Genomic DNA, 13,815 nt, shown 5'->3' with positions numbered 1-13,815 from the left:
TTTCAATGAAATTGTGGGAAAAGTAAACATTTTTAGAGCACAAGACCAGGGTGAAAAAGATGCATCTGATTTTAGAGATTAATATGATGAAAGAATTTTGAGTCCAGGTCAATCTGGTAAGGAGAAATAAGGCAAGTTCATATTTTTTTTAAATAGCGCCACCTTTGGGTATGTAACGTCATATAGTTGTATGTTTTTTTTTAATACAATAACAAAAGGGTCGTATAAGAAAAATGGGCTAACTGCTCCAACTTTATTGGCCAATATTTCTCAAATGGACCTAAATAAAACAAATTCTGTTTGATGATTTTTGTGAGGCTTGGTGTAAAGATTCTATGCAGCGATTTTGGTGAATTTTTTTTTGTAGCCTGTGAATATTTTTATCATGTTTTCCTTTAATATGAAATTGTGGGAAAAGTAAACATTTTTAGAGTCGAAGACCAGGGTTTTATAGATGCATCTGATTCTAGAGATTAATAGTATGAATGGATTTTGAGTCCAGGTCAATCTGGTGAGGAGAAATAAGCCTAATACATGATTTTTTTTACAATAGCGCCACCTTTGGGTGCAGTACCACAAATTTGGGTTCATGGGTAGTGGGGGTTATTGGTAACCATGCCTGAAAGTTTTTCGAGAGTTTTCGACTTACAGTATAGGCTGCAGTATGACTTTTACAGAATTTTGGGGTCAAAAAAAATGCTACAGAAACAATAGGGGACCCCTAATAAATAAATATGCCTCATGTTGGCCTGTGGTATACACTGACAAGCAAATAGAAAGATAACCAAGCTACTAAGCGCTAGTAAATAAAGTTACAATAACCACAAATAGACTAGACACCTCTATTTTATAAGCAAAAAGTCTCTTCTGGAATGGTTTAATTGTATAGGTACTTATAAAAAGTATTTGAAGGAAAAGAAAATCAAGCAGTTGTGTACAACAAAAAGGAACAAAGTTTGACTAAACGGTTTTTATATATTTTTGGGTTGCTTCCTTGTTTCCCATCAGTATTGTAAAGTCAGGTCTGTATTAAGGGTTTTGCCAAAGTTCAGTTGCTTTCCATCTGGTATGTATCATGTACAATTATGATACATATTGAAACTACCTTCTGGATTAAAGGGGAAGAGAAAGCGATATTTTTTATATTTACTTTGTAATTGTGAACGGGACCATTTCTACTTCTAATTCGGCTTTTCCTTTGAAAGACACAAGTAAGAATCGACTCTGCAATGGATTTACATATAGAGTGATTAAACCCTCCTATGGTGCACCACTGCAAGGCTGTTTACATTAGTACAATTCCAGTAGCAGTTATTGAAACTGCTACTGGAATTGCAGTTTCAACTTTTCTGCATCCTTGCTGGTAGGCATTTAACAAGCTTTGACAGAATTATCATCTAGATTGATTTTAACAGTAAAAGCCACTTTAGTGTCCAATTCTTGAAAAATCTTTTATTTTGTTCAGAAGCAAATGTGATGAAGGTATTTCTCCAGTTCCCGGGTGAATGTTGCAGCCAAGCAGAAAACTGCAGTTGCATAGCGAAACATTCAGGTGATTGTTTAAAGACAACGTCATGCTGGAATAAATTCTGTGAATATATTAACTCTAGTCAGATCTAAAACAAGAACACTTTAATAAGGAATTCTTCAATGTCAACACATTCATCAACCTTCTTGCATAAAGAGCATTTTCAAAGTTATCCCTTGTATAAATCTTGACTAGACTGCCAAAAATGTCAATAAGTCCAGCTTCAATATGAGGCTGGCAAGACAAAAGAGGTCTTAAAATGCACATGCATGACACTGGTGCCACAGTAACACCGTACTTGCCTAGTGACTTCTTAAAAAGACAACATAGAGGTGTAGAGCTGCATTATTAACAGGGTGCGTGTGTGAGATGGAGTGATTCGTGAAAATCGCTCAGTGCTGAACGGAACAAAAAAAGCTCCCCGAATAATGTCACCACGATCTAAGGAAGTAAATCTGTGCCATCAGAGTTTGAAAATAAAAAGCCATTGAATTCTAAGCACTGAATATTTATGCATTGAAATAAGGTATCTGGATTTTTTGCCTATGAATTTAACTCTTACAATTTTCAATAAATCCTATTCAGCTTTATTTTTCAATGTTAAAAATTCAAAATCAAATATTCAACGTTAAAAAATTCAACGTAAATATTTTCAACGTCCCCAAATTCAACATGCCAAATTCAGCTGCAAAACTCAATGTCGGAAAATTCAGTGTTAACGTTCGGGGACCCAAGGAAGAGCAATCGATCCTAGATGATAGATCGCGGTCAAGCAAGGAGAGCGGGAATAAGAGCGTCACTCGTTTATTCTTTTTTGATACAAACGTTAATTCTAAACAGTATTGTACACAGTAGCCTATAAGAGGAAATGCTAAAAGGTAAATCAACGTCATTAAACACTGACTAGCTTTTAATGGGGAGAGAAGCAACAGTGGTTGACCTTACTAAATGCCCTTACTGAAATCAAATGTATTTATTAAGCACATTTAATAACAAGGTGTGTGTGTGGGGGGGGGGGGGGGGGGGGGGGGATCTTATGTTTTATTTATGTTTTTGTTTTTATGCACACCGTTTTTTGTTTTTTTTAACTGCACTATGAAGTAAACGATGGACATAATTCAATGCATAATAAGCCAAAGTCTGCATATTCATGCGGGGGCCGCATTTGTTCAAATATGCTGCACTTTCACCACATAAATTGCAGATTTCCGCTCAAAATATGCAGGGCTTGCATGATTTCATGATCCCCGCATTTTAGTTGCAAAAAAGTCTCATATATCTTAGCAGAAAGTTGAAAAATGTTGCATTTACTTCACACAAGAGCAGCCCTTTCCCCCTGTTGCCATGAGAACGTTATGAAGTGACGTAATTACGTGACGTGAACGTCGTTGAAAAGCTGCATTTTTCGCAAGCTCCCACATTTTTTCGCAAGTTCCCGCAATTTTTGCAAGTTCCCACAATTTCATTGCATAAAATTGCATAAATATGCAGCATATTTCATCACCTTTTTTAAGAAAACGTGCCGCATAATCAAGGATTTTTGGCCGCAACAATCACAAAAAAACACCGCATTTTTCTGGAGGGACTGCAATTTGGGGCAATCCGCCGAGGTCACTTTGCCTTTGGTGTGATGCTGGGACAATCTGTGATGTGATGCTGAAGCCCGCTGCCCACTGTGGAACGAGAGCGCAGAGCCGACAGTATTGCGCAATTGAAGGGGCAGCAGCCTGTAGTTCCAGTGGAAGCACGGCGTGCCTCGGGAAGATGCGCCCGACAGTCATCCTCATATCTGTATCATGTCACTCGGTGCGGAGTAGTGTTGGCTCTGCAGGCTCGTTGCGCTCTTGTTATGCCACCACAGAGGCATATCAATTATTTGCTCCAGCCACTTAACGTACATCCGGTGTCACAAAAAGAATACCCCCAATCCAAGTGATCGATGATGATACAAACGTTAAGTTTTAAGCTTCCGCACGTGAACGACTTCATACCTGGCTACGCTTCGAACTCGTGCATGTTGCAGAAAATGTGCAACAGCGCTCCCTAGGGTCACACTGTTCGGTGGCTTCTCTCCCCATAAAAAAAGCTAGTCAGTATTATAATGACGTTGATTTACCTTTGAGAATTTCCTATTATAGGCTACTGTGTAAAATGCTGTTTAGAATTAACGTTTGTATCAAGAAAGAAAGAACCAGCGAGTGACGCTCTTATTCCCGCTCTCCCTGCTTGAGCACGATCTAGCATCTAGGGTCGATTGCTCTTCCTTGGGTCCCTGGACGTTAACACTGAATTTTCAGACATTGAATTTTGTAGCTGAATTTGGCATGTTGAATATTTGATTATGAATTTTTTAACATTGAAAAATAAAGCTGAATATGATTTATTGAGTTAAATTCAGAGGCAAAAAATCCAGATACGTTATTTCAATGCATAAATATTCAGTGCTTAAAATTCAATGGCTTTTTATTTTCAAAATCTGATGGCACAGATTTACTGCCATAACGATCGCTCTACAACTCCGCAGGGTTTCTCAAACACCACACACACACACACAGACACACACACACACACACACACACACACACACACACACACACACACACACGCGCGCGTGCGCGCTCGAAAAACACAGCCCTCGCTTGCCGGCTCAACCCTGGGTCCAAGAGAGCCGTGCGGTGACTTCAAAGCAGTGGCGAAGCTAGACCTTTTTTTGCCTTAGCCCACCCTATCGTTTCGTCCTCAAATCTAATATTCTACCTTTTTTTTTTACACAAGCAATGAAAGAATGGATGCTGTACACTAATGAACAGGCTCAAATGGGCTAGTGAAATCGAGCGCATCCTTCCTGCAGGAATCTCTAACCTCTGATTGGTGGGTGGGCGTCTCCTGTTTGACAAAACCAAAAACACAGCCCTCGCTTGCCGGCTCAACCCTGGGTCCAAGAGAGCCGTGCGGTGACTTCAAAGCAGTGGCGAAGCTAGACCTTTTTTTGCCTTAGCCCACCCTATCGTTTCGTCCTCAAATCTAATATTCTACCTTTTTTTTTTACACAAGCAATGAAAGAATGGATGCTGTACACTAATGAACAGGCTCAAATGGGCTAGTGAAATCGAGCGCATCCTTCCTGCAGGAATCTCTAACCTCTGATTGGTGGGTGGGCGTCTCCTGTTTGACAAAACCAAAAATGCAGCACGAGCGCACTTAACATAGTTTCTGCTGTTTTGCCTGTCAAAAAGGCTAGCTAGTCTTTATCAGAAAAAACACGATTTCCAGCTGTGTTATAACATGACCAGGTAATAATAATAATAACAATAATTTTAAAAACTTGACTTAATCTGTCAGATGTCTATTAAATGACAGTTGACCACAAGGCGATTCTATCTATGCCTCTTCTTGAATTGCTTCATGTTTTAGTCTGCAGAGGCTTGTAATGCTGCGTAGCATGATAAGCATGATTAGGTGCAAGGAGCAGAAAAAGTTGACATGGGTGCTAAAGGGAAGAAGCTGATGAAGCTGACCAATGTGTGACCAATGTTTACTGTTTAAAAATATTTTTAATTAAATGCAAACACAAGTGAATAATTTGCTCTTGTTTCTGTTTTGAGATTCACACAGACTTAGCAGTCTTGTTAATAAACTGAACTTGGAAATTGTTGTAGATGTTATCTCCGCTAATTTTATTAATCTAAATAAATAAATATTAGCAGGTTGTCAATAGTAGGCTATTTCAATTCAGGGAGGGCGTGAAAAAATCTCCTAGGGGGGGAATGACAGAAAAAATAAATCTATAAATGAAATGAAAAAATCTTGGACAGGACATTATATACTTGATATACCCCTGTGGCTATCTGGGGTTGAGCCCCCCCAAAAGTCAGAACGTAGAATCGCCACTGCTTCAAAGTTTATGTCGCCCCGTCGTCGCAACCAATTAACTATCATCTACAAATAATAGAAAAAAGAGCGAAAAGAGCCGTGGCTCGTCCCGTTGGAGGACTTTCCCTGCTCCCCCACAGTGTTGTGTCCAGACTCTCTCTGCACCAACGAGAAACCAGCATTACAAGTCTGTAGGCGTCCTTCCATGGGGATAGCCACGGTCTGAGGGATGGGACTTGAAGTCGAGGAGGAGGGTTAGGGTGTCCGTAGTGAGTGCGGTCCCAGCGATGAGGCCGCAGGTCCTAGTCGTGCTCCGAGCCCGACGCCGTCCTCTTCTTACTCTTCCTCCCGTGCTTCCTGTGCTTCTTCCGCCTCTTCTTCTTGGATTTCTGCACACATGAGATTTAAAAGGACTAAACCGAGTTGTGATGTTGTGCTGCGTTCCGTTTCATGTACAACCCCAATTCCAATGAATGAATGAATTTGGACGTTATGTAAAACAGATACAAATATAAACAGAGTACAATGATTTGCAAATATTTTTGAACCTATATTAGATTGAATACACTTCAGAAAGCCATTGTCAGTTAACATAGTTTGTCGCTACATCTAGAAGTGCAAGTTTAAACTCTACCATGCAAAGCGAAAGCCATATATCAACAACACCGAGAAACTGCGCCGGTGTTACACCGAACCCTGCGACCTACCGAAAAGTGTGACCCCAGGGGGCGCTGTTGCACATTTTCTGCAACATGTACGTTTGCATTATACCAAAACATAAACGTAAAAAATATAAACACCCTATCATTGTATGGGTCTGTAAAATGCTAATCAAATCAAAAGAAATGTATTTATAAAGCACCTTTAATAAAAAGTTAATTCGTTGGGGGGAGATCTTATGTTTTATTTATGTTTTTGTCATGCCCGTCTACGCTTCGAACTCGTGCATATTGCAAAAAATATGCAACAGCGACCCCTGGGGTCACACTTTTCGATGGGTCGCAGAATTCGGCTTGTCTGGGCCCGAGCTCATTTGATGAACTGATGCAAAGTGGAAGTGGAAGTGTGCTGTGGTCTGACGACTCACATTCAAATTGTTTTTGAAAATTATGGATGTTGTGTCTTCCGGGCCAAAGAGGAAAGGACCACCCGGATTGTTATCTGCGCAAAGTTCAAAACCCAGCATCTGTGATGGTATGGGGGTGTGTTAGTGCCCATGACATGGGTAACTTGCACATCTGTGAGGGCACCATTAATGCTGAAAGGTACATACAGGTTTTGGAGCAACATATGCTGCTGCCAAGCCACATTCTGCACGTGTTACAACAGCATGTCTTCGTAATAGAAGAGTGCGGGTACTAGACTGGCCTTCCTGCAGTCCAGACCTGTCTCCCATTGAAAATGTGTGCCGCATTATGAAGGACAAAATACGACAACGGAGACCCAGGGCTGTTGAGCAACTGAAGTTGTACATCAAGCAAGAATGGGAAAGAATTCCACCTACAAAGCTTCAACCATTTGGGTTCCTCAGTTCCCAAACGCCTTTTGAATATTGTTAAAAGGAAAGGCGATGTAACACAGTGGTAAACATGCCCCTGTCCAAGATTTTTTGGAAGGTGTTGCAGGCGTCGAATTCCAAGTGAGTGAATATTTGCAGATATTTGAACGTTAAATATCTTGTATTTGTAGTGTATTCAATTGAATATAGGTTGAAAAGGATTTGCAAATCATTGTATTCTGTTTTTATTCCCAACATTGGGATTGGGGTTGTACATCTCAGTGCCAGAATAGGTTTTATGGTGCGTTACTCAGAGCAGACCAGTAGAAGTGTGCACGCGGTTTCTTCACCGGGTTTGCATGGTGAAAGCTCTTGGCTTCTTAAACGACCAGTAGGATATTGGATGTGGTAATCACCAGAATCGAAATATTGAATTACCAAAGACCGTTGTGAAATTAAAGAAAACTTGTGCATTATAGCTTCAGAAATGCACAAATAAATGCAATTATTTCAGATTCCGACTATTTGGAAATACATCTAGAGCTGTGTATTTATCAGTTATCGTTCGAAATGGTTGACCAATCAAGGTTTGCTGTGGTAGAAGGCACATAGGCCTAGTTATTCTGTCCTTCTCTTCACTGCTTCTCTTTTTCTTCTTGGCCTCAACCTGGGGGAGAGGCCACCAAACCAAACAATGATGCAGCAAGGGAATTTCAATATCCTCACCGGTCATTAGGCTCAGTCAAAACAAGCTTAGTCTCAAGAAAATCACGGAGAGTAGTCTGATATCAGGCTACTCGTGAAGGCCAGGGTTTATAAAGCAGTGTACCGGTACTTTAAGAATGAGTGTGTTAAGCCATCTTTCAAACGTTGTGATTTGAATGGTCTTAACTGTTATACATTCACAAGTGCAAAATTACAGATTCTATAAGGAGTTTTCATCAGCAGTCATCTCACCTTGTCTTTTCTACCACCTCCACCACCATTACACATAGATGAGGAAATCAAAATAATTTGCCAACCCACTTGGCATAAGTGATTATCAGGACAATATTTTGATTTCAGAATACCAGTTTATTGAACAATTGTCAATCAAATAAGGAACCATTAATCTCACAGAACATGTAAGAATAAGGCTTTGCCTATATGGTTTGGTATTTGAAGTTAAGACTGCACATATCAAGCTGAGAATATGTGCTTTTGTGTCTCAGTATGGTCTAGCATACTTCTTTGCTCCTGAAGAGACGTCAGTGAATCCCTTCCTGCATCTCAGGTTTGAGGGGTCACAGGTATAGCCATATTCACAGCAGTGAACCCCGTCAGAACAACACTAGCCCTGCAACAACAAAATCAGCAATGGGTCACTTTCAAAATAGTCATCAGAAGTAGTGCTTTCAATTCATAACTTGTTCCTTTCACAACCGCATAACTTGTGGTGTTCTCCGTATGTATTAATAGCTATATTTAACTACTGCTATAGAGCCTGAGAGAGAGTGGTGATGGTTACCATGTGGTTAGGGCAGCAGCTCCAGCCGTGTGCAGTGCCCTGACAGCAGGAGGTCCCCGATGGGCAGTAGGAGACCGCATCACAGTACATCCCTCCCATGCCATCGGACCCTTCCATCTCCTTCTAATAAAAACAAGAGAATTACATCGATATCAAATCACTCCAAACAGACGTTTCTTTTCATGTTGTTTTCTTTTCTCCTTGCTTCTTTCATTCCGTCCTTCCTTTCTGATCAAGACAGGACAGCCAGCCTACCTCTCTGAGCCTGAGGATCCTGTTCCATGTCTTAGTGGCTGGGTGTACTGGGGACCCTCCGGGGCTGAGAGCCTCCCCTATGTCCTGCTTGGCACAGGGAGTGTTTGGGAAAGGTGTTTAGCAGCAGGACAACAAAAAATAATAAACACCATAATGGTAGAATGAAACGTGCACTTTGAAATATTTAATTTTCACTTTCAAATGTTTAAAGATGTATTCATCAAGATATCTAACTGTAATTAATTAAACACAGCACTGGCACGAAAATAATGATTAAAAAATAATACATACTCCCAAAACTAGTGACAAAGGTTCGCCTGTTCCACAGTTCTTTCCTCACTTCAATTTTCCTATTATAGAGTAAAACAATAGCCTGGCTCCGCCCGCCTAAGTCCTTCTTATCAATCTTAATTTCCCTTCAGTACTACGTCTGGGTCTGCGGTATGTTAGTGATAAATAAATTCAAACAAAAGGTTCTCTGTTGTTCCACTTGATTCGAAAAAAGAAAAATGGAGTTCCTGTCGTGGAAATATCAATCATAACTATAAAATGCAATTATATTAACCTTTTTTATATATTTGCTATTCGCATCAAAATGAATTATATACATTCTCTTTGGACCTAGATATATCTCCTTTCCTCTCGCTGACTGAGCTCTGAGAGCTGTTAAGATCGATGTAATTTGCATTGCCACTGTAGCCAGGAGGTCTGATACTTTAGGCCAGGCATCTCCAAGCGGCGGAACGCGGTCCGGGTCCGGACCAAGTGACGGTCCTATCCAGACCCATGACCAATTTAAAATAATGTGATTTTTTTTTTTTAAAGCTGAATGGTTGACCAATGTTCGAACATGTTCATCCTCCCGCAAGGCAGTACTAAACCTTTGTTGTGTCTTTTGTGTGTTGAAACCGTGGCGCTGATAAAAAGCGGGAATATTAAGCAGCATTACGAATCCAAACACAGATCCTTCGAGTAAAAGTATCCCCAGAAGTCAGAAGTAAGAGCGTGGAAAATAGCCGAGCTGAGAGCTCAGTTTGAGAGGTCTACGCGAGTCTTCACGTCTTATTTACGGGCCAGCAACGTGCAAATGAATGCTCACTTAAGATTGCATGGATTTTGGGGCAACGTAAAAAAACCTTCAGTGACGCGACAGAGTGAAGGAGTGCTTGAACGCCGCTGCCGAGACGTTACTTGAAGGCAAACAAAGGGATGAATTGTATGAAAAAATAAAGCAAAAATAAATGAAAAAATAAATGTCAGCTGCAACGACAACCAGAAAATCCGAAATGTTATCAAATGACGCACTGTCACAGCTTGATGCGGCTGTTCAGAGTTCCCCATCCTTAGCCATTGTTGAGTCTTCAGATGTAACGGATAATGCCCAGCTTTTGGTTCATGTGTGATTTTTTCATCAAGAGAAGAAAGAGATCTGTGAGGACCTGTTGGGTATAACACCACTTGAGACACACACAAGGCGAAAATATATTTATGAGGCTATTAAGGAGATGCTGTCAAAGAGGGGGATTGATCTAACAAAGGTTGTCTCAGTCACTACAGATGGGGTACCTGTTTTGCTTACTTGAAATGTAGGCCTGGTGTACCTGTTTTGCTTACTTGAAATGTAGGCCTAATGCACCTTTTATGTTTACTTGAAATGCAGGCCTAATGTACCTGTTCTGTTTACTTGAAATGTTAGTATGCGTTACTTTGTCTTTCTTATTTTTCATGGCTAAAAGTAAGCTATTTGGAAATTGAAAATAAATACATCTGAAATTATAAGGAAATATGCCGTGTTGATTGTATTTGACAAAAGTAGGCTATTAGGACGTGGTAGGTTAGAGGTTCGGACCTTTCTTGGAAGGAATTTTTAGTAACTGGACCTTGTTCAATTTTAATTTAAGACCCCTGCTTTAGGCCATGCCAATCGACTGACATATTTGTTGTGTAGATCCCTTTAACTGTCTTGCAGCCTTGCTTTTCAACTTGCAGACATATCCACTTCACACAGTGTATTGCAGTTTAACTCGGCCTCTCCCGCTGATCCCAAACTCTCCCTGTTGGTCGCTCCCACTCACCTTTGTTAACTTTGTATTCTACCCTACTACTACTACTACTTTTTTTATAGGTCCATGTAACTACTCACAAATAATTTGCTGGCCGACATGTCCTAAATATGTATTTTTATTTATCGGTTCCACTCACAGCGGAGACGGGGCAGCAGAGCCAGCCACCGCCCGCCCCTCTGCAGCACTCCGTGCCCGAGGGGCAGGAGCCGTCGTCTTCCTCTCCGCAGTCGACCAGCCGCCCCCCCGGGCCTTCAGCTCCTCCCTGACCCAGAACAGCCCGCTGCCCCTGGAGGCGTGAGAGGGGAAGGGTAGAGAGGGAGCCGCCCGGCCCCCCATGGATCACCTTCTGCCTCATGGGTAAGCGGAGCAGTGGATGGCCCTCCCTCGAACACGTCTGGGTGCTGACATGACAATCCCAGCCGTTTGGACAGCAGTGGATCATGTCGGAGCAGCACACCGCCTGGGAGAGAGGGATGCACAGGGGGGAAGGAGCAGGGTCTAGTTAATTCCCTGGTTCCCTGGTCCCAAGGTCTGTCCCCTTGAGCAAGCGGCTCAAGGGGACTGGCGTCTCCAAACTGTTCACCATAAGGCGCTTTGGATAGAAATGTGTGACAGAATGAACATGAGCAGACACACAGACACACACCTGTGGGTAAGGGCAGCAGCCGTATCCACCGGCACGGTTCTGGCAGCAGGTGTTGCCATTTGAGCAAAGCGATCCATCCGGACAGACGACGTAGCAGGAGACTTGGACACTCCACCCCACGGCCACGACCACTAGGACCAACACACTGTAACACCACATCTGGAGCAAGAACAGTTGGTCTGATTAAAAATGAGGTGCAGAGAGCTGTGTATTTGGCAAGCAGGTCAGGGATTGGGTGAGGGTTGGTCAATTGTGTTGGGGACTGCCTACGTTGTGGCGCTTTCCCATTGTTTTCAAACCCTCACCACGCAAAATAAAGGAAAACTACTCACCCCCCTCACTACCTTTATCTCTGTCTATTTCTTTATCTTTGTCTATTTGTCCCATTGTTGTGTGCAATAACTCATTATAATTCATGGTGCAATAATTCTGTGTGTATATCAAATAAATATAATTCAGTGTTTTTTGAAAATGTGTAGTGGATTTTCCTATTTCCTATCACACTTTTTACCTTTCCTTTACCTGTGCAAATGGCATTACAATGGCTTGAATAACACCTATTTTCCGAATGTGTGGTTGTCACTTACGTTTTCAGCCTGGCAGTGGTTGGATCTCTTCCTATCAGATGCAGCGCATTACATTTATTCAGTTCACTCAGAATAGCAGAACTATTTATATGCCAACTTATGAGGAAGTAAGAAATACTGCCCTCCCCCCTTTTGGTTGCTGTTATTTAAGGGTTATGTATATGGCGAGTCCGTTTATGGAATGCCATTTAAGTAAATATAAAATAAAATAAAACCGCAAGTGGTGATTAACGGGGTCCGAGCAAAATGAAAAGTCAAGAACATACTAATGCAAGATATTTAAATATGTCATAATTAGGAAGGGAAGATGTAGATTTTCCCTTTAATGCCATACTGAGCCTCAGGTTTCAGGTGACTGGGCTGCAGAGCAATAGCCAAATGTCATGTTCATAATTGTCTAATCGGGATTCGAACTCACAAACTAAGGATAACCAGTACAAGGCATTATCCCATTGAGCCACTGACAAACCTGGAATGTAGCCTCATTCACATGGTTCAAATGTCTATTGATAAGTACACCTCCAGAAAACTCCAAGCAAACATTTCTCAAATGAATAAAGGGCTTTGTTAAAAGCAAATACCTGAAAAATCTTGGAAATTCTGGGAAAATTAAACATTTGTTGTCAAGAACACTAATGGAAGAAATAATAATATGACAGAGTTCATTATGAAGGAAAAATGGTTGAGAAGTTCCCCTTAATGCCATACTGTGTCTTGGCAGTCTGATTCGTCGAAACTAATGAGCCAGAATGTTGATTGGCTGATGACTTTCAGGTGCTGTTGTCAATGTTGTGTTTCTTAAATGAGTGGCAATGACAGAATGTCATGTTCAGCTTGTTCATAATGCTCTGATCGGTATAAGATCACTCAACCTAAGGATCCCAGCAAAAGGTATTAGCCCATTGAGCCACTGACATTCATGAACTGCATCAAGCCTCATTCAAATGGTGAACATGTCTATTGATAAGCACACATCAAGAAAACTCCAAGCACACATTTCACAAGAGAATTAAGGGCTTTCTTAATAGTACAGATCTGAAAATTTGCAATGTTAATGGTATCCACCTAATGATAGCCGTATAGTAGTTATACAATAACAAAATGGTCATATAGGCAAAATGGGTTGAGACTGTACACGTTTGGCTTTTCAATGAAATTGTGGGAAAAGTAAACATTTTTAGAGCAGAAGACCAGGGTTTATAGATGCATCTGATTCTAGAGATTAATATTATGAAAGAATTTTGAGTCCAGGTCAATCTGGTGAGGAGAAATAAGCCTAATACATGATTTTTTACAATAGCGCCACCTTTGGGTGCAGTACCACAAATTTGGGTTTATGGGTAGTGGTAACCATACCTGAACATTTAAAGAGTTTTCAACTCACGGTATAGGCTGCAGTAAAACTTTTACAGAATTTGGGGGAAAAAAAAGTTACAGAAACAATAGGGGACCCCTAATAAATAAATATGCCTCATGTCGGCTTGTGGTATGCACTGACAAGCAAATAGAAAGATAACCAAGCTACTAAGCGCTAGTAAATAAAGTTACAATAACCACAAATAGAGGCATCTCTATTTGAAGCAAAAAGTCTGTTGTGGAATGGTTTAAGTATATAGGTACTTATAAAAAGTATTTTAAGGAAAAGAAAATCAAGCAGTTGTGTACAACAATAAGGAACAAAGTTTGACTAAACGGTTTTTCTATATTTTTGGGTTGCTTCCTTGTTTCCCATCAGAATTGTAAAGTAAGGTCTGTAGTAAGGGTTTTGCCAAAGTTCAGTTGCTTCCCATCTGGTATGTATCATGTGCAATCATGATACATATTGAAACTACCTTCTGGATTAAAGGGGAAGAGA

The 13,815-nt window shown here is 40.9% G+C and overlaps 1 protein-coding gene across 4 annotated transcripts; it reads right to left on the bottom strand.

Moving 5' to 3' along the window:
- Positions 1 to 7,952: 7,952 nt before the first annotated feature.
- Positions 7,953 to 12,047, bottom strand: LOC307085117 (progranulin-like). 4 transcript variants are annotated; one of them, XM_079749789.1, is made up of 6 exons: positions 11,961 to 12,047; positions 11,374 to 11,532; positions 10,864 to 11,187; positions 8,662 to 8,748; positions 8,407 to 8,529; positions 7,953 to 8,235 (listed from the first exon to the last, which is right to left on the bottom strand). In XM_079749789.1, exons 2-6 carry the CDS (start codon positions 11,530 to 11,532, stop codon positions 8,230 to 8,232), a joined length of 699 nt encoding a protein of 232 aa, XP_079605915.1. In that variant the 5' UTR covers positions 11,961 to 12,047; the 3' UTR covers positions 7,953 to 8,229. The 4 variants fall into 4 exon arrangements, with proteins under 4 accessions (XP_079605915.1, XP_079605917.1, XP_079605916.1 ...); XM_079749791.1 differs by having other exon boundaries at positions 8,407 to 8,526; XM_079749790.1 differs by having other exon boundaries at positions 8,662 to 8,745.
- Positions 12,048 to 13,815: the final 1,768 nt, after the last annotated feature.

This window comes from Pollachius pollachius, assembly GCF_949987615.1.
Source record: "Pollachius pollachius genome assembly, chromosome: 13".
Classification (NCBI taxonomy): domain Eukaryota; kingdom Metazoa; phylum Chordata; class Actinopteri; order Gadiformes; family Gadidae; genus Pollachius; species Pollachius pollachius.
Note: the sequence above shows the minus strand (reverse complement) of the source record. Positions and strands in the feature narration are given on the sequence as shown.